The sequence below is a fragment of the Embiotoca jacksoni genome, unplaced genomic scaffold (assembly GCF_022577435.1).
Source record: "Embiotoca jacksoni isolate LCO1_2020_lvr unplaced genomic scaffold, fEmbJac1.0.p SCAF_23, whole genome shotgun sequence".
In the NCBI taxonomy this organism is placed as follows: domain Eukaryota; kingdom Metazoa; phylum Chordata; class Actinopteri; family Embiotocidae; genus Embiotoca; species Embiotoca jacksoni.
Window position 1 is genome coordinate 4560742 of NW_027185374.1, and position 20922 is coordinate 4581663.

Consider the following 20922-nt stretch of genomic DNA (forward strand, 5'->3'; position numbering starts at 1 on the left):
CTGAGAAGACAAGACAAAAAAAAAAACAAATGCAAAGGTTCCTTGTGGGGTTTATGTAGCCTGTAGTAGGAGATGTGGCGAGTGAGAGTTTCTATGTCTTGTGCATGAAAAAACTGGTTCGCAAGTGTTTTTCACAAGAAGAAAATGTTTTCTTTTGTTAGAATTCAAGGTTAACAAATAAAGCGAAATAATCAAAACTGTTCTTGCTTCAGCCAAAAATAGTAACGCTCACGCGGGGCACCATCGCTCAGAGCAGGACTTGATTGACCAAAAGCACACTTTTTACATGAAGGGAATTGCCGTCTCCTTAGTAACACAATGAGAAAAATGAAAAGATTCATCTTCGTTCTCATCTAATCCACATCAAAACCCCATTATTCCTCCCGCTGTTCATTAAAGTGATGTTTTACTTTGATGGGGGAGGCATATTTTTTTAGTGCAGATAGTAAACAAAACTAGCTGCTCTGGGGACCTGCAGTCAGCACCACTGTATCGGTCTCATTTTGAACAGTCTAAAAATAAAAATATTTAAAAAATCACACTTTTAATGCTTTAACAAACAAGATAATTCCAAATCTTTGCCTTGCAATTAACATTAAAAAAAAAAAAAAAAAAAAAAAAAAAAAATCCTTTCGCCTATTAGCAATTATCAGCAGAAAAATAAAAGCTCTGAATGCTTTTGGCGACAGCAGATTCAGAAGAGAAAAGCAGGTGGTTGCTCCAAACCCTCCACGGAGTTGTGAAAGCTGACCAGTGACAACACTTTAAAGAACTAGAACTGCTTGAAAATGAGAAGTGCATTTGAGGGCTGCAGTAAATACACGCTCGTTGTTTGGGTCAGATGGCTGTGCAATTATCTTGGAACAACATAAAAACACTGTAATTATAATGCAAATGTTTTGAATGCATTCGTTACGAGATGGATGCCGTTTTTAAAACCGTTCATTAAAAAGAAAAGTAAAACTCAGTGAGATGTTAACAGGGTCGACTTTGAAAAATCTTTTCTTTAACAATCAAAAAAAGATTGACAGACGTATAATTGACAAGAAATGTTTCCCAACTCTGTACTTTTCCACCAACTCTTGAGAGGAAGGAAGAATACAATAAAAATAGAAATACAATGACTCATTCTTCGATTTTTTTTTTTTTTTTTTTTTTTAATTTCAGATGTGAAAGGCGGGACAGCATGAAAGCTGCATTTAAGTCTTGTATTTATTTGAGTGAACCAAACCGGGCTGACAGCATCGGGCTGTGCGTCAACACACACACACGTTTATTCCTCATCATTATTAGCTTTCCACGATATCGCTGGGGTGTCTCGTATACAGTATTTGTGCATCCGCACACGCTGCACGGGGCAGCTGTGGGGCTAATTTGTTTAGATGGAATTAATTAGACATTATTAGGGGGAAAACAATGGAGCAGAGGCAGGGTGTTTAATGATGGGACATTAAAGAGGCAAACCTGTCACGGAACAATAGGCTAATATCCACCCACTGCTTCCCGGCTACTGCTCAATTACTTTATCACACAATAGGACACAGCACACACACATAAAATAAATGCAAGCAGCCAGTGCATTTTGTGATTAGCCCTCAGTCTGAATATTCATTCATGACTGACAGCAGAGGTTGTGTTTGTGTGCGCGCGTGTGTGTGTGTGTGTGTGTTTCTAATTGAGCAGATGTTTCAGCATTAAAAGCATCCGCTCTCATACCTTCAAGGCAGACGCTGCTGTTTGTTGTTGACGTGTCTCCCGTTGATGAACCCCAAACCTGATTACACAACTAAACGCAGAGCTATCACCTGCTATTACTTCTATTCTTGCCTCACTCTTCGTTCTTCAGCTCTCAATCCAGTGGAACTCCAGTCCTTCCCCCCCTCTCCTTACCTAAGGCTGCCTTGTCACTGCAGCATGCGGTTACGGTCCCCATCGCGCCCCCCCCACCCACCACCACCTCCCTCCACCACCACCACCATCACCTCCCTCCTCCTTCCTTCACAGCCATTTCCGGAGAACGGCCAAAGCGGAGTTGAAGGTGAACTGGGCCTGGTGGGTTCCACGGTGAGCCAGCAGCAGGGAGCCCGCCTCGGGCCCGTGGCCTGCTGCCACCAGCTCGGCGGCAGCTTTCTCCACGTCCCAGCCTCCCTCCTGCTGGTGGGACAGCATGTGTGAGCTGAGCAGGGGGTACAGGGCTGAGGAGACGCAGCCCACCAGGAGCCTAGCATCCAGGAGTAACGAAAGGAGCTCTGCGTCGCAGGAGGAAGCCGTCTCCTGGAGGAAAAAGAAGTGTAAACACACATGTGGGGATAAGAGTCAGGAGAAACTAACTTTTTCTTTTCAAGTGTGATCACATTTTTTATTTTTTTTCTTCTTCCCTGCAGAGAACGTATGCCAAGAAAAGCAGCCAGAAATTTGGCAACCAGTCTCTCTTCCAGGTAACAAGCTATCATTCAGCAGACCTCTTCAACTCTAAACACCTACGGGCTGACTAACCACCGAAAGCGGCTGGTCCATTTGGACTTTTACCAACAACAGAGTTCTGTGGAAACTAGAGGTATTGTAGCTTCCTGCAGCGACAGCTTTTTAATGCCGTGTGTGATTACAATGTCGCACGGTTGACGAAACCTGATGAGGTCAGAGCGTCAGGTCACATCCAGTGTTGGCCCCGTGGCTGACCACCGCTCCCCTGGCAGGAGCCTTCACACAGACATGCACACACAAACCCTTCTCCTTTTTTTTTCTTCCTGCGGTTATTTGCAACTTCGAGAGGAACATTCTCAGTTACCAAATCAATTCGGAGCGCATATTCATAGAGCCATAAACAGACCTTTACGTAATGTTTTAATCCCATCTTCCGCCTCTTTACATCAATGAATTACATGCAAATTTAAACAGCTAAATGCTGTTGGGGGAAAGGGGGGGGACGCTGTGGGTGGTTTACAGGCCAGGCAGAAGCCAGGCAGAGTGCTGGGGTTGAAAGGTCGTCTCTCTGCCTCTCTCTTGTGACTCAGTCCACCTCCTCTGCACCCTCTCACCTGTTTGCCATCTCTATTATTAAGCCTGCACTGGCGCAGCTGTACTTGTTTACGTGCAGGCACGCACACAGACAACAGCCAGTTCTTGTCAGGGTATTTTTGGAGCTGAGGCAGATCAAATATAAATGTGGAGCCCATGTCTACTCTCGTGTAGTTGAGAAGGTGAGCGGAGCCAGATGAATTTCCTTCCCTCACCTCTGAAATCTCTCATCTCTGTAGCAGCCCCGCTCCATCTTTCTATCCTTGAAGGACAAGTCATCCTTAAAAAAACATAAAAGCCTTTAAAAAAAAAAAAAAAAAAAAAAAGACGACTTTGCTTACAGGATGGTGGGTATCGGTGAACCTGAACATTTCGCACGAGAGTTCGGAGACTGTTGTCAATCAAAGTGACACTGTCCCCGAGTGCAATTACTGATTATATTTTACACATAATATAAGCTTATCCTTGTAGTACTGTGAGTAGATCTGCAAAATAGCATTAGCATTCTGTATTTGAATGCATTTACCATTTAAAGAAAGACCGAAGGACGGGAGAGAGCGTTGGCAGACAACAGTTGTAGAGATGGAGGATGTCATGCATGGCTAATGATACAATTTCAAGGCCTTCCATTTAGAGATATGACCAGATAAATCATGACAAGCTGTGGGAGGGAGAGAAGACAGGAACATCTTTGAATGTTGAGACAGAGGTGGATGAGGAGGTCACCTGGGTATAATGAAAATTAAGGGGACGAAAGACAAGAGAGAAGAGGAGGCTTAGGAGTGTAGAAAATGTCTGATGGAGAAAGATGGAGGAGGCGAGCCAGAGAGTAGAAAGGCAGACATGCACTGAAAGCAGCAGATACATACATTTTTAAGTGCGCCAACTGCTTGCAAGGACTGAATACACACCAGAACTGAGAAGCACTTCAAAACACCCTTCACACTTCAGCTTCAAACTTTTCATTTTGCAAACTTAACACGAGGCCCAAAAAACAAATGGTTCTACATGAGACTTCTGGAGCTGTGTTGAACACTGACCTATTTTGAAACTTGTTATCTTGAAAGATTTAAAACATTAACGAATTAAGGAGGAACTAATGTAAATTCTTTGGAAGTGGGCGGATGGGATCAAACGGTCTTTCTGTGCGGGATCGAAAACTAGGATTTTAAAAACCATGTGTGTGCAAATTCCCACTGAAGAAAAATGCGTTTATTTAAATGACAATAACTGTTACGATAACAAGTCAGACAAGAGAGGGAAAACAAAGTTAGACGATGAAGCCATTTACAAACAAGCCAAAACATTTAGTCAGATTATGTGAACCCCTTTCTTTGGGTGTAAAACTAGTAATGTTGGTCAATTTAAACATGGCCACAACTACAGGAAAATACAGTAACAGTCAAAATTGAATTTTAACCACAAATAGGTTGGGTGATAATTTCAGTGTTAACCGGTTTCTCTAGTTTAGCTAACCTGTTGGTTTGTTCAAATTGTCCAACCTTTTTGAGTTTCTTGCTCTTTTGAACTTCTAGCGGTTTTAGGTTGCTACTGAGAAATCTCAAAGTGATGTTAACAAACTTGCGAGGCAACGCAGTTCGACACCAGTACTGGGAATAAGTGCTCTTGTTGTCAGGGAAATTTGAGTTTTCTAGGGTTAATTTGGTTGACCAGATATTTTTACGTGAGCATTACGCAAGTGTACAACGTGATTGCTTGTTTGCATTGACATTATGATTTTCTGTGAATATGACTTGTGGCCACAGAGGCCGCTGTTGCTGCTACTCAGCAAACGCTGCACGATATTGTTTTTGGTAACTTGGACAATGTTAATGGGACCATTAGAAATAGTGTACAGAACTGCAATATTACTACAAACATGCCGTTTTGTTTATCGTGTTTCCTAATTAGCAGTAAACACAGAAATATGGCTATGGGTTAATGGGAATGTCATTATTTTAGTAGGAATTTGGTCATAAATCAAAGTATTTGATCATTTTAAATTGATTGTGGCTCTAGATAAAAACTCAACTATCTCGAAAAAGACAAGAAAATCTGTAAAATATTTCATGACAATCAATCCAATAGTTTCCGAGATATTTCAATAAAAACCCAAAATCAGCCTCATGATGGTGCTACGGGAAAAGGTCAGGGGATCATTAAAATCTATAGGCCTTAACCTCTGCGGTCTTGTGATGCCCTTTAAGTATCTGAGTGTAATTAACCTCAGATCTCAGATTTAATTTGAGCTTAAAGCCTGCAAATCTTGAAATCACTTGCCGTAATGTTTGGCTGTAATGAGAGCTCACACCGGGAGCAAACACATGGCTCTGCGTGTAGTACATGAACACCACTTATCTCAAACTCTACCAAGTGGTGTCCAAAAATAAAATATGGAAACGTATATATTTCACTCCGATTGAAATGTGACACAATATCAACCACCGGGGAGAAGATGCAGGTGCAACAGATATTCCACCTGCACAACACAACACAGTTACAACACACGCATAAATGATCACATGCAGAGAGTTTGGTCCACATGACGCGTTATGCATTTGGAGGACAAAGATTCGGACTTGTTGCTGTGTTTTGTGACCGGTGTAAGGACAGATATATGCACATATTATCAGCACACACAAACATTCTCAAAGACACACACAAAGTCAGTTATTCCTGCATACGGTGGATCATTATGGAAGGAAGAAAGCGGCATACATCACTCAAGCACAGGCCTGGTCCTCCAAGCACAAGCACAAGCACACACACACGCACGCACGCACACACACACACACACACACACACACACACACACACACACACATACAAACACACAAACAGTCTATTACTGTTTGACAGTGTCAAGAGAGACAGCAGATTTGAGTCTTAGAGTCAGTTGGATTGACAGTCGAGCTGAATATAGATGTGAAGAAGCGGCTGAGATATGGAGGGATGGAGGAGAATCTTGATATCAGAGCCGAGCAGATAGCTTTATGTCCTTTTTACAGGATGAACAGCTCGGTCACATTTCAGGCACTGCAGTTACTCCAGTTTTCACAACTCCTATAAGTATGTGGTATAAAACAGCTGAGTGCAAAGAGAAACCCCAAACAGTCTAATTTATATCTACATCTAAAATCTTCATATCCTTCTTTTATATTATTTACTAAAGTCACAATTAAAGCAGTTCCTGAATAATTTTCCTATGCTTTACCTGTGAAGCTACTATGGACAGAAATATGTGTCAGTAGAAACTGAATTTGAACCATTTATATTTGAATTGCTCTCGATTGCTCTTCCTCAAAGACCCGGATGTGAGACACGAACTGAATCTGAATTTCAAGAACTGAATTTGAAATGTGAGAACCGAATCTAGAGAGATGAATTTTCATTGATATTAAAATGTGGTTTTAAACCAAATTAATTCAAATTCAGAATCAAACATTCAGTTTTGACTTGAATGAAATTCAGCTTCAAACGAAGATTTCAATTTCAAGTTGAGCAATACAGATTCCAATTTTTAAAGCAATTGTTCAAGTTTTACAAATTAAATTCAAATATAAAATTCAGTTTCTACAAACATATTTCTGCGCATGAGCTACTTTGAGACATTGTTACTCGAGAACAAAGCTACATTATTCAATATCCAACTTTCAATATGCACCATGAAACACCATGAAGGCATGGTTGGGAAGAGTGTCAATTCAATAAATGAGTTTATCAACTTGCAGTAGAATCCTACAATATAACGACATGACTATATCACATTTTCAAACAGCTCCCCTGTCTTTGTTCAAACATAACACGAGTTGCCTTTAAGCACCTGTAAAGCTCACTATTCAACACAATATATTATGTTCGTTAAAATCCTTCAAAAAGTCGACAATAAAAACGACAATTTGCAATTTTATTATATATTTTGTGTAAAGACAGTAAGAGATTGGTATCCATCCTATAACCGGAAAACAGGAAGACAGCAAAAATTGTGAACAATTACTTTGAAGACAGCAAAACTTAAATTTAATTCTTTGTTGACATGTGAAGGGGTTTTGGACTCATCTAAAGTGGAGCAGTGGAGCAAAATTTGGCTGTTTTAAATATGTTTTTGCTATATCTGTCACTTAAAAAGCATTTATGGCTTAAATGAACCATGAACTTAGGCTACAACTGTCGATAAATTTCACTTGAATTTCCCAAATGATATTTGATTGTTCTTTCAGGCTTAACTATCTATTTTCTATTTTTCAATGCACGTCAAAGCCACTGAACTTTAAAGGCAAAGTTGCACATGAAGCAATGTTTTCTTCCTCCACATGGGATTCAGTCAAAACTGCTGCTTTGACTCGTGGTCTTAAAATGTCTGCACGAGGAGCCAGGTTCAGCTCGCGAGTGGTTTTTGTGGATCTGCTGGGATTTCAGGGCCTTATTTAGGAGACACTTGGGCAGTAATAATACTTGTACAACATCTGCTCAAACTCAGATCCTTCTTGTGAAAGGGAATTACTACTATCATCCTCCGACTCGACTCTCGAGCTAACCATCTGCTCAAAGTCTGACAAACCTGTGTGGATAAATATTTACCGAAAACATCCATGTATGTGCTCATCTCTCATCAACCTTTCTCTCAGACCGTGTGTTCTCTGCAGTCTGTCCAGGCCTCGCCTTTACAAACAGATCAGATATAGAATCAGATTGTGGAGGGAAAACATCCATCATGCCTTTATTTTTATTTTTTTTAATCAAAGGTCAACAGCTTTGAGAATATGAAAACCTGTCCTGGGGTGTATGTTTTTTGGGTTGGTTTTTTTTGTGTGTGCACATGTATGTGTGAGTGTCAGGTTAAACGCTCTTCCAAATCTTCTCCAAAGGTTCAAACAGCAGCCAGTCTGTCTCTTTAGAGAAGCGAAAACAAGAAGCATCTTCTGTCTCGTGTGTGTGTGCTCACACTCACAGCTGGTGCGCGCTGTGAGTGAGTGAACAAACACCGAGCGTGACAAGAGAACCGACACATCAAACCGAAGCCATGAGATGTCCAACCCCCCTCTCGCTCTTGTTATTACCTTCTCCTTTCTTGCTGTCTCGCCTTGTCAGAGAAAGCCAAGGTTGTCTTTCCTGCTTGTTTTCAGAAGCCACTAAATGTTGCCTGATTGGTCTGGTCAATTTTTTACACCCTTGTTTTCTATTCCTGCTCTGTACATCTCTCATTTCCTGTACACATTTTTCTTCGCCCTCTCTCTCCCTGAGCTCAGCCCAGCTGAGAGCTTAATTGGAATTACAGTACACGTACAATGCCTAATACATAATGCATGGCCGAGCCTTCTTTTATCATTTAAATCATAAAGCTTCTTTGGAATGCCAGACAACACACAACTATCTCCTTTCCTTCTCCTCTCATCCTTCTCCTCTCCTTCCTCAGGCTCTGATTCCCATCACTCCATCCGAGCTGTCCCCAGGCTTTAGTGCTGCACCAAATTGAGCGCGCGCGCACACACGCACACACACACACAGTCCTTGCTTACAGTGCAACATGATCGAAAGTGACAGAGGAAGAGCCTGTAAAGCCAAAAAAATACAAATAAAAGTGGGTTGTGACGCACATGAGCAAACAAACACACACATGCAGTGAGCGAGTCAGGAATCATCGAACTGTGTTGCAAGCAAACAGAGCTAGATTAATAGGTCCAATATGGCACAAAACCTGTAAACAAGCCCACTTAAACAAGTAATTAGACACATAATCACTCAATCAAGCACACACACACACACACACACACACACACACACACACACACACACACACACACACACACACACACACACACACACACACACACACACACAGCTTTTGTCTTTGCTCCACTGGGCACATGGACAAGTTGTATCTGAGTCTTTGGAGAGGCCTTGAAGTTGTTTTTTTTACCTGATTATACACGTACACAAGAGCGCGCATTCAATTCAAAACGAGTGAAAAATGCAAAAGCTGACATGGAAGAAGAAAAAAAAAAGAGAAGCAGTTAAATCATGAATTGACCGCTACTTAAACCACAACTGGCCAGTCAGAGCCATGGAAATGCAAGTAGGTCCGGAAAGAGTTGCGGCAATGCATTAAAATTTAAAATGCATGTTAATCTGTATGCTAGTAAAGTTTAGGCTGTCGTTAACGGCTCTGTCTTTTTGGATTTGGGGAAAGTTTCCACTCCAGTAACCCGAGCCAGCGTGATCGTGTTTTCCAGTTTCCCATTCACACTGTTTGCTTCTCATCCTCAAAGCTTTTTGTCTTATAAAGTTTAAAGGTTCAGTGTGAAGGACTTTAGGGGATTCTATTTGCAGAAATGGAAAAAGGTTTTCATAATTACATTTTCATTGATCTATAATCACTTGAAACTCAGAATTATTGTGTTTTCATGACTGAGACGTAATATCTTTCACACCTTTCGTGTTTTTTATGGCCAACGTAGATTCTCTTTACGTTTGGAATGGGAGAGTGAGGTGAGGTGAGGTGAGGTGTTTGTAAGAGTGAACTAATTTCTACACACTGCTCCTATAATGTTTTATTTGAAAATATACACAAATATGTAAACTAAGCAGCCAAAGACAGTTATGTGGTAATGAAAAAAGTCTCATTTAAAATTTTCCTTTTCATACTTACTATAAGAACTAACTAGCTCTGCACTGAAATACAAGAACAAAGCTGTTTCTTGATCTCCATTAAAGCACAATATCATAACCATCAAGTGCACTTTTAGGACAGTTTTACAGAATTCTCATTTTAAAACAGAGACAGCAATTTAACCAATTTATGGAGCTAATGTTAACGTCATTGACTAGCTAGCCACAGCTTATAAAATTCACTATAGTCGTTTCAGATGGGAAATGTGATGGTTTGCAGCTATTTTAAAAATTACTGAGGGTAGTAAATGCTCCATTGTCAGTATTGTAAATTGCAAAAGTGCAATGCTGGAAATGAAAGCCTTAAAGAAGGAAGCTGGAAAGATGCAGGGACTAATAGAGCACTTTGTTACATCAAACTTTGGTGAGTGCCGGATTGCATGTGTGTGTTTGTGCGCATATGCAGCTGTATCAACAGTATACTGTGAAAGCTCATTCCTATTGGCAGGACAGTTCGTATCAGGCCCTTAATCTTCATGTCCCATTAGTCAGACTGGTCTTAACTCCTGCCTCTCTCCTCCTCTGCTGCGCTCTTCTCCTCCATATGAGTCTGTACATCGTCACTAGAAGGAGCAGCAAAGGGGAGGAAGGAAGGGAGAAGACATACTGTAATACCCTGAATGCTCTCCACTTCTTCTTTATCTCCCTTTCAAATCATCTGCACTACTCCCACTCCTTTTCCTTCCCTCCTTTAGTTCTCCAACGCCCACTGTGGTCTCCTCCAACAGAGCCCAGTGTCCCCGTTTACCTACCACGCCAAAGCAAGACACTTTAAATGTGCAGCAACATGAACGCACATCTCACTCCAGCCAAGTGTTTTTCTCTAACGCAATTTTAATTAAAAAATAATCTACACAATTAATCTTTTTTTAATCATAATCCCAGGGGCATCTCCTAAAAAAAACACACAAAAAAAACGTGTTGATGGAGAGGAAAACAATGTGTAAAAATAAACAACAGTAAGCTATGACATCAGAAACAGCGAACAGCGCCAGGAACACAACGGCAAGGCAGTGCTTGAAGATAACACCTGCCAATCACTCAGAGTGGCATGTGATTTAAATGTACATAATCAGGAGCGCTGTGTTGATAAATTTAAGGTGCATTGTGTCCAAACTCAACCTCATGCTTGTTCATATTGTAATAAATTAAGAGTGACATTTAGGGAACCTTTCACATGCTATCTGGGATGATGGAGTGAAACAAACTGTGACAAAAGAGCAAACCTCAATGAAACGCTTGGCAGTAACTGAATAGTAACTACAGTCAATTAACAGTTGAGCTTCCTTAGACTCACTGAATTTCTAATTGAACAAACTGAAAGAGAAATCTATTATTTCAGATCTTCCTGCTAATGGCTAATGTGCACTAGGTGGTGACAAGTTAGAGTAGGTGTAGATCTGATCAAATACTGCGAGTGCTGTGCTCTTCGATCAGCTTGGGTTTGATTATGAAAATATGAAAATAAAAAATGTGCAAGTCACTAAGGTTAAAAAAAAAAAAAAAAAAAAAAAAAAAAAAGGATCAATGTGAATGATAAAATGATTTAATGGTAAAATTACAAATAAAAAAAAAATAAAAAAAAAATGCTCATTTTGTGGCACCAGTGTGTTTCAGCTCCAGTGGTATGTTTTTCTTGGTTCCTTTAGAGATTTCACAAATCTCAACAATTTCATTGAAACTACTTGTTCTTAAAGAAATAGGCCCCTTGTAAACTGTTAACAGCATTTATTATCCAGAGAAACCAGGATGTTCCTTCTTGAAGTACAAGTTGCATTTAGATTTATAAAAGTGAGTTTTCAATGCTGCAGAGACCACAAAATTCAATACACCTTTATTGCATTTGTGTGAAGGCAAAGTCTCAGAGACAGATATCTCAGAGCCTTGATAGATAAAACTATGTCAGAAACCAAAGATATATGTGAGAAAATCAGTTTTTCTAAGGAACTAAAGAAACTGTTTTTTTTCCCAGTTCAATAAAGTTTTGAGATTTCAAACCCAGAGTGTGAACACTAAAGGTTGCACTGATTCACAACATCAAAAGGACCATGTCTATATGGGCTGTTTTTTTTTTGCCAATGTCATTATAAAAATGAGTACAGGTGCATTCATTCAGTAACTGCAGGCTGACAACACAGCAACTCCTGACCTTGTCACATTACAGCGAAAGGATTACGATGAGTTTCAAGTAATGAGGTATATATATCTTAAGTATAGGAAAAAGAGAGCACCGTTGGAGCGATAATTACTTTTGGCTTGACTTGAGATAACTCCACTGAATCTTTCCTGCATGAGGCTTTAAAATGGGAAGAGATATGCACACAACTTCCAAACACTTTTTGTAATATAATTAGAGTGAACAGGTCCTCTAAAGTAGAAAAGTAGTAGAAAAGTAGTACAAGTACAAAATATAAAGTAGTACAAGATATAAACACAGCAGTCACACAAGGAGAAATGTTCACACACTTGAAGAGATGCACACAGGCGCACACGCACAAAAACAAGCGCTCCCATGCACACAGCCCCACGGTGAGCAGCAGGCCAACACCTTATCAGATGTATTAGATGCAAGATGATTTCTCTCTGTCTCCGTTGATGTTATCTTCAGATGAATACTGTTCAGTGCTGCTCTGAACATGCCCCTGTTCATTCAGCTCTCAGGAAGCAAGATCATTTCTCAAAGCGGCATGACACACTAGACACATTACTCCAATCATATATCCTCTCTGTAACGCTCTCTGATTTATTAATTTTGTTTTTCTCTACCATCCTCAGTCATACTATCCTCTGAACTCTCTCCTTCAGTCTCAAACTCTTTACATTTATTTTCTTTTACCATTGTAATTTTCCTTTTTGTCCTATTTCTCCCTCTCAACACCAATCCCTCCTCCCTGTGATTTCCTCTTCCCACATCTGAAATCACATGTCGTTTCTCTCACCACCTCGCAGCTCCCTGCCTCCCTCAGTTCTGCCGTTTTCTCCCCTGTGGTATAAGAGCAGGTGTACCAATATAGGAGCATGATCATTTCATTTAATAGAAGCTCTGTCGCTTAATAGTGAGGCTTTCTCTTATCTGATCCAGGAACAAAAAGAGGGTCTGCTGGGTCTGAGAGGCCTACTTTGTGGCAACTGCTTATCTGATGGGGGAAATAGTGGAGAGCGGCCCACACAGTCTTGAACGATTACTCTCTTTATCTGATTGCGGCTTTGCAAAACTGGAGGACAGTTAGCGAGTGGATGAATGTTGGTGTATTTGAATGTTGAGATGATTTCATTTAAATTGATCTTATAATAGTATAGAGGATTTTTAATTTTTAGCTTCTCTTGTCAGGAAATAGAGAAGACTTTACTCCATCATATCTTATGTCCTGCCTGCATTTTGTGTGGGTTTTTTTTTGCATTCCACCTTTAATACACTCTTTATAGAAATACACACACAATCAGTCCTTGCTCTTAGTATTATTGAAAGTGACAGAAGAGGAGGTTGTCAAGCCAAAAAAGGCATTACAAGATTAGTAAACTGATGAGAATAGAATATATAGTATGCTACAAAATGTTATTGTCTTTAAACCCTACGATACTTTTTTTTATTTTAATCTTTTAAGTGTAATTTAGGTCTTTTTGTTAGGTCTCTAAAAGACTTTGACTCAGAGGAGTACAGAGGACTGATCAAGAGCTTCAGTGCAACATCAATGAAGCTTAATATCATCAAAACCAAAAATCGTGTGGTGGAGCACCAGAGGAACAAGAGGTCTTTTGTACTGTTTGTCATCCAGGGACAGGACGTGAAGACGGTGGACTCCTATACATCAATAAAGAAGCTGGACTTGACCCAGAACACTGAAACCCTCTTCAGGAAGGGACAGAGCAGACTGTTCTTCCTGAGGAGACTCAGTGTGTGCAACAGGTTCCTGTAGATGTACCTATGAGTGTGTGGTAATCAGTGCTGATTTTCAACGTGGTAGCATCAAGTCTTGGAGGGCAGCAGTCTCAAGAAGCTCTTAAAGAAGGCCAGCTAGGTGATTAGGTTGGAACTGAACAGTGTGGCATCAGTGGCAGAGAGAAGGAAGAGGGAAGAATCTCTGACAACCCTTCTCACCCTCTCTGTGGCAGATTGGCAGCTCATTCAGCCACTGGATCATCTCACCCAGGTGGAAAACAGAGGGCTTTAGTACCTAAAGGTTTTCCTGAGATATCGTGTCCATGAGAAACGGACATACGGACGTGCTGACAACCCGAAAACATGATGCCTCTGGCCTTAGAAAACCACTCCTGTCATGAAATGCCTCATGTCCAAGGTAAACATTACCTCTTTTGGGTTTCAAGCCAAACAGGTTTGGAACCACTGGATTAGTTAATAACAATAGATTGTTGGCAATAATCTAATTATCCATTCCATCATTTAAGTCTTTTATCAAGCAAAAATGCCAAACTTTTTCCCGTTCCAGCGTCTCACATGTAAAGATTTGCTACTCTTCACTGTTTTCAAATCACTGTAAACTGAAACAATCTGGGTTTGGTTGAATCAGCAAAGACATCTAAAACACCATCTCAAGTTCTGGGAAGCTGTGAAGTACAATTTTCACAGATTTCTCAAGTTTTAGACAGTAAATGATTTACTTAATATCTCCATTCAAACACGGGTGATGCAAGACTATGACAAGGACACTTACTGCGCTCATGCTGTTGATCTGATCCAGAGTCAGTTGCAGCAGTTGCTCGTCACCGCTCTCAGACATCAGTTTGAGCGCGGGCTGCTGGAGGCTCGGCTGATTTTGGAGCAGCAGGGTTACTACGCGTCTGATGCACTGGTGAGGAAGAGAGAGAGGTAGGGGTTGGATCGATGAATGGATTAAAAACATGGATGAATGGATGAAAGAAAAAGAGTGAACGACAAAAGCGGAGGCGGGATGAAAATAGGGGAAGGTAATCAGTCGGCAGAGTAGAAAAAGAGGAAGGAAGAACAAAAGAGGGGAGCAGAGACGGAGGGAACAGTGAAAGTTAATCGATGTGCATATACTGTACAGACACGCGAGCACTTAATACTTTTTTTTTTTTTAAAGATTTGCACACAACCAGATGCACACAGCAGACACACAGCGCTGTTGCAGTCCCATCCAGTAATGTATGGATATCACAATGCAATCTGACTCCCCCATGCCCTGGCGGTTTCATTCCAGCAGATTCAAATTAAAGCTGTTCAGAAGAGAGTAAAAGACCCCTCCCCACCCCCTCCTCCACACACACACACACACACGCACACGCACACACACGCACACACACACACACACACACACACACACACACACGCACGCACGCACGCACGCACGCACAAATATTAGACAGCCAGGCAGACACTAGCCTATTCACATTGAATAGCATTAGCACTAAACTAATATCACAGTCAGCTGGCAGAATGGCATTTGGTGTACCACTTGCGTGGCGCTCAGCGGGGCATGAACAGTATTAGGGGCCGTCAGATATCAAAGAGGGGCCTAGTGAATACAGTACATTGCAAAAAGCACTCAACTGATGCTAACACGTTGCTGTGGGTTACATGCTTAATAGCTTTCGGCTCCTGTATTAAGATATGGGCTAAAATGGCGGTGCTGCAATGTGGCTCCACTGAATGCGAACAAGCTCAGTTCAGCATTGTGATGACAATAGTGATAAAAGATCAACTTAAAACATGTGGGAGACAGACTCGCTTTGGTTTATAATATGAACAGTGATTTTTTTTTTTTTTTTTTTACAAAATGTACTTTAAATACAGAGTGTTATGTAATTACATATTATATATTATTATTATTATTATTAATTAACATATGCAGCAAAGTAGAGGTGCAGAAGTATAAAGTAGAACAAAATTAAAATAGTATATAAGGTACAAGTGACTAAAAGTGTACTACAAGGAAAGCAGTAAATGTAGTTGTTTACATTCCACTGCTGCTTTATTGAATTAAAAACTATATTTACTCTATTAATTTACCTGACACACATTTAGCCTGTTAGCATTATCAGTATTTATATATGTTTATCTGGTTGAAAAGTTAAAAAAAAACATATTTGTGTACTTCCAGACCACATTACTGTAAAAATAAAATAAAAGTAGAAGAAGACTTCTTTTCCTGCTTACCTGCACATGGAGCCTGTGTTTGGTGTTATAGAGGGATCTCACCATGGCGATGATCTGCTGACCCAGGTCTAATTTGACCTCTGGCCCCTGGCAGCGGGTCAGCATGGCCGAGGTTAGCACCACCCAGGGGTTATGCTCTGACTCTGCCCTGGAGACAAGCAACAAGACAGACGTGAATATGAATGTTTACATGTTTTGTGTGTAGTCTTGAGCTTGCGGAGTCTTCCATGCTGAACATGAAAAAGATCTACCGTTGTTAATACAAAAGTAGATCATCAAACCTCTGCCTCTGTTCGTGTCTTTATGAGAACAGAATTAGCCCAGAACACTCGGTGTTAAAACCAAAACAATATTTAAAATGACTGTAATGCTATTAATCTACTACTCTGCAGTCCCATGTGACCAGATGGTAATCCTTTTAGAGAGCGACTGGTTTACAGCAGACGACTCCTGCAAGTACACCATATTGCATGAAAAGGTGCACAATAAATAATATAAATATAACAGCCACATAAGAATAAAGGCATCAGCTTCCATTCAAATCACAGGCTGACTCCAACGCAGGCAGAATGATCAGGGGGTTTGCAGATAAACTAACGAATTCTGACATTGACGTGTAAGATGTTTGACCATATTACTCCTGCAGTTAATATTAAACACCTACATGCTGCATTTTCCCTCTCTTCAGTGTGAACACCGGGGGACAGCTGCCAGGCATCACTCTGTTTACATGCTCTTTTATGAGCTTTTCAAGACCTTTGCGAGCGCCTCTGGAGTAACCGATTAGATCCCGCCAAGGCCAGCAAATGCCAACGATGCTAAGGCAATACGACCTTCAGGGATCTTCATTAATACATATCAGTCATAGGGAAAAAAAAAACAAAAAAAAAAACAGTACTCCTCATGATCTGTTCATTAGATCTCGGCTGACGGATGTTGAAATGAATGATTTTATTAGTGCTATCATTAGCATGGCAAGGAGTCAACTGCTGACTATCACCAATTTTAGTGGGTGTGGAAGTTATGGTCATTCATGCAAAAACCAAGGCCTCATTACCAGCGCACCGGGCAACACGAGGGGAATCCAACCACACTTCCAAAACTAAGAGAGACTGTAAATATTCATACAATGAATTGAGAAAAAATATTTAACTAGATAAAACAGTACTGACACTCATGTAACTGAAACCTGCACCAAAGTACCACTTTAAAGAAGGGAACATGGTTCCAGTGGTTAGAAAATAGATGTCTAAACACTAGGGATGCTGGAAGTTGTATGTGATTAAATATTGAAAGGGGAGCGGAGGAAAAAGAATGAACTCTGAGATGAGAAGGGGAATCGGATATGAACGTGTGCTTTCAAATGATAATGGGCAGATGGTAACATATTGATAAGTCTTTGGTTATGTGATGAGAAATAGACATTTTAAAGTGGTGGAAATTTGGTGTCAGATTAGTCCACTGAAGGGTTTCCCGAGCAAGCGTAGTGAAACTAGAACGTGAGCTCCGATGCGTGTATGAATCTCTGCAAAAAAAAAAGAAGTGTGTGCGAGTGAGAGATAGAAAGAGCCAGCAGAATAAAGAGAGAATGATGAACAGACAGAGACAGCGGGGCTCCTGTGTGTGTGTCCGTCAGTAGAAAAAGGCAGCTCTCCATCCAACTAACGGGGGTGTCTTGTCCTGACAAGCTGCTTCACCTTTTGGATGATGCGGCCATGGGAACAAACAAGACTCCACTTGTGCTGCTGGTGCACGGCTGCTTCCTGTGCTCCCCCCCCCCCAGGGGACGGGGAGGCACTTCTGCATGGGACTATGAGTGTCTGTGCGCTCGCCAAATCTGTCACAGGATGCGGGGTGAGTCACAGCCAGCATCCATTCGTGCTTTGAATCATGACTCAGTTGATGCGGAAGGACTAAAGGAGAAACTGTTTGGATGCAACTCTGAATATAGCTACCACAACAGCCTCTTGTGGACTCGCTGAAACAAATCCTCACTCTGCAGACACACATACTTCCATCCCACCAAGGATTAAGTACCGAGTCAGACAAGTGGTTAAGGTTAACCATGTGTCATGCGCAGAGATAGCATCCTCATGTCTCCAGCATTTTAAATGAGGCATTTCAAGGTTATGAAGTTATTCTGAGTTGTGTAGTAGTGATTTCATCTAAAATGTACAGCGGGTACAGATCAGACTTAAATTTCAAGTCTCTGTGCTTCAAATATACTCACTGCAGTGTAGTACGGGTATGTACGCATGTTGCAGCAAATTACTGAGAGCGATTTAAATAAAGATGACTAAAGAGACGAGAAAAACAAAAATATAATCACCTCGCTGAGTTTCTGTTTGCATTTAAATTTAAAATGCAACACAACACAACAGCAGCTACAACAGTGTGTAGTTAAAAGAAATGATTATAGCTGCCTGTCCCAGCAGACTGACTACAGCTGTTACACTCACAAAGTCAGTGCAGTTTCACTCAAATCCGGGGGTGAACTTGAAGCAGCTGTGTGGTCAAAACCTAATCCCATCTCTTCTACTGCGTCTCTGCTCGATGTGTAATACAACTTTACACATCTAGAGACAAATCTACTGTCCATTACAGATGGACTGGTCATTTTTAACACTTGCTCTTATGATTTTTCATTTTGTACACAACACAGCTATAAAAAAAAAAAAAAAAAAAAAAAAAAAAAAAAAAGTCCTTTTATGTTGAGAAATGTATGTCTCCCTGTCAGTATATTTTTCTTTTACATCCACATTAAACAACTTTCTCTTATGTTGGATCAGATAAAATAATATCCACCTGAAAATGTGCCAGACAATGGGAGTCAAGAACAAAAACTGGTTTCAGGCAGAACACTGTGTCTCCTATCATAAGTAGTGTGTGTGTGTGTGTGTGTGTGTGTGTGTGTGTGTATCTGTGTGTGTGTGTGTGGGGTGGGGGGGGATGATTCTGCATCTAATGGCCTGTGTCCTCATTAAGAACTTTTCCAGACACCGAGGAAACATTTCTTCACACCAGAAACTTTACCTGTATTTCAATAGGCAAAATAGTCTAAACTAAGTTCCAAAGTCATACTGTATAGACACCAAAAAAGTCTCCTTCCTGCTTTCCCCAGGAACTGTGAGGGGAGAGTTGCTTGTACCTTGTACAGCTTCTTTTATACAACACAGCACTGGATGACTCTTATATCAAAAGCATGTGCGAACATAATGAGAACATTTACTATTTGCGGTTAAGCATAAGTTGTATAAAATGAAATTCACGATCTTGGTACTCTGCCTTTTCCTGCCCACTCACCTTTACATTTACATGGAGTACTGTTAATATACATAATTATATCTTGTTCATCAACAAAACAGCAGTCATCAGAGCCCATAAAGCTACCCTACACACACTTAGACATCTACACGCAGCTGTATGCAAGTCCTTGTGAGTTTCTAACAACTACTGGAGGAGAACTCTACTTTAGATTGCAGATCGAAATTGTTTGAAACACAGTCTGCTTTGATTGAGCGGGAAGGATAAACTCCAGACAGCATAACCCTGTATTGTCTCTGCAGTCCTCAGAGTACTGCTCACTTTTAATCGAGAACAATGGAGCAGGAGAAGAGCAATCACACCATTAGGGCACTTATCGATAATACAGCCAACACTTGCAGAGGCTCATAAGACACCAGCTGGTGCAAGAAGCCCCGAAGCCCGAAGCTCTGGGATTTCCCCGCTCTATGAGTCTATGTACACAGTACCTGCCGCTGAGTGATTAAAGACATAATTTTCAATTCCAACTCTTAGTGAGATGAGAACACATTGCATAGAAGCTGCCCATTAAAATGTCAATGCCGTCATGCTTCTCTGATTTCCGAAACTAACAACTTGCAATATAAACTTTGTTCAAAGTGTGTGTGTGTGTGTGTGTGTCACAGTCTCACTTAGTTTAAATGCAGATAAAAGGGTGTTTAGACCCAAACTAGTTTAATAGCACTAATTGTTCAACTTAAAAGTGACATGCAATGAATTTGCTGAGAGGGCAGCATCGCATCGAGGGGCTACAAAAAAGAGAAAAATAAGTGAAGTGAAAAGAGATGACAGAAAATCAGCTGCTACACTAATGGCAGTCCGCACACTATCTGTAACAACAGGATATTAGCATTTCTATCTCCAAGACGATAAAATGCGGGGGTTTTTAAAAAAAATCCTGCACATATGAATGAGTGAATAGTTACGTGGGTAATGAGCTGCAAACATAAGGTTGTGAGCAAATGAGAAACTCGCAAGTAAGTAATGACTGTAGTAGAGGTGCTTAAAGGAATAGTTGGACATTTTGGGAAATGTGCTCATTTGTTTTCTTGCCGGGAGTCAGATGAGAAAATCGATAGCACTCTTATATTGGTACACTGAATATGAGGCTGGAAACAGGAGGATCAAGTTAGCCAGGCTCTGTCCAAAGTTGAAGAGAAGTTCAGCACGTAGGCTCCCAATACTCCACAGAAATTTGTTTTTACACATATGCATCGTGTCCACTTGGACTTTTTTTTAAGAGTTTTTTACCTTCATGCAAGCCTTGCTATCTTTTTCTACCTCTTTAGCTAAACTAAGCTAACCAGCTGCTAATTCTGGCATCATAATTACTGGAAGTAAAAGTGGTATCAAACGTCCCATCTAATTTTCAGATGAAAAGTGAATAAGCGTATTCCCAAAAAGTCAAACTTTTTTTTTTTTTTTTTTTTTTTTTATTAATCCTTAAAAGATAAGTGAAGAATGTAAGAAAAGAAATTTGTCTTACACTTCCTCTTTCATCATTGGTGGCCACGCTTGTAGGAGGAGAACGAGCAACTGGAAGTCCTCCCACTTCTGTGCCGTTTCCAAAAGCTCCCGGAAAAGGGTGTATCGTTTGTCCTCATTTTCTACATCCTCTATCTGGACCTGAGAAAAAAAAGAAAAAGGATGGAGAAAAAGCAGTGGAAGACAAATCAATTTGAACCCCAAAAAAAGCAGAGGGTGGCTGTGATGATCTTGATTGTGAGCTTTATTCACTGAGCACGAAGAAAAAATTAGGTGAATGAAGAATGTTCAGAGGAACCATCTGTTTCATC

General features: G+C 40.6%; 1 protein-coding gene across 1 annotated transcript in view; it reads right to left on the bottom strand.

Annotated features, from left to right (window-relative positions):
• Positions 1–1978: 1978 nt before the first annotated feature.
• nbas (NBAS subunit of NRZ tethering complex) overlaps positions 1979–20922 on the bottom strand; it is a 151888-nt gene continuing 132944 nt past the window's right edge. Inside the window, exons 50-53 of the mRNA XM_069158355.1 lie at positions 20613–20752; positions 15824–15971; positions 14361–14495; positions 1979–2274 (exon numbers count right to left, since the gene is read on the bottom strand). Of these exons, the coding sequence (XP_069014456.1) occupies positions 1999–2274; positions 14361–14495; positions 15824–15971; positions 20613–20752 (699 nt within the window). The 3' untranslated portion in view covers positions 1979–1998. The remainder of the gene's footprint in view (positions 2275–14360; positions 14496–15823; positions 15972–20612; positions 20753–20922) is intronic.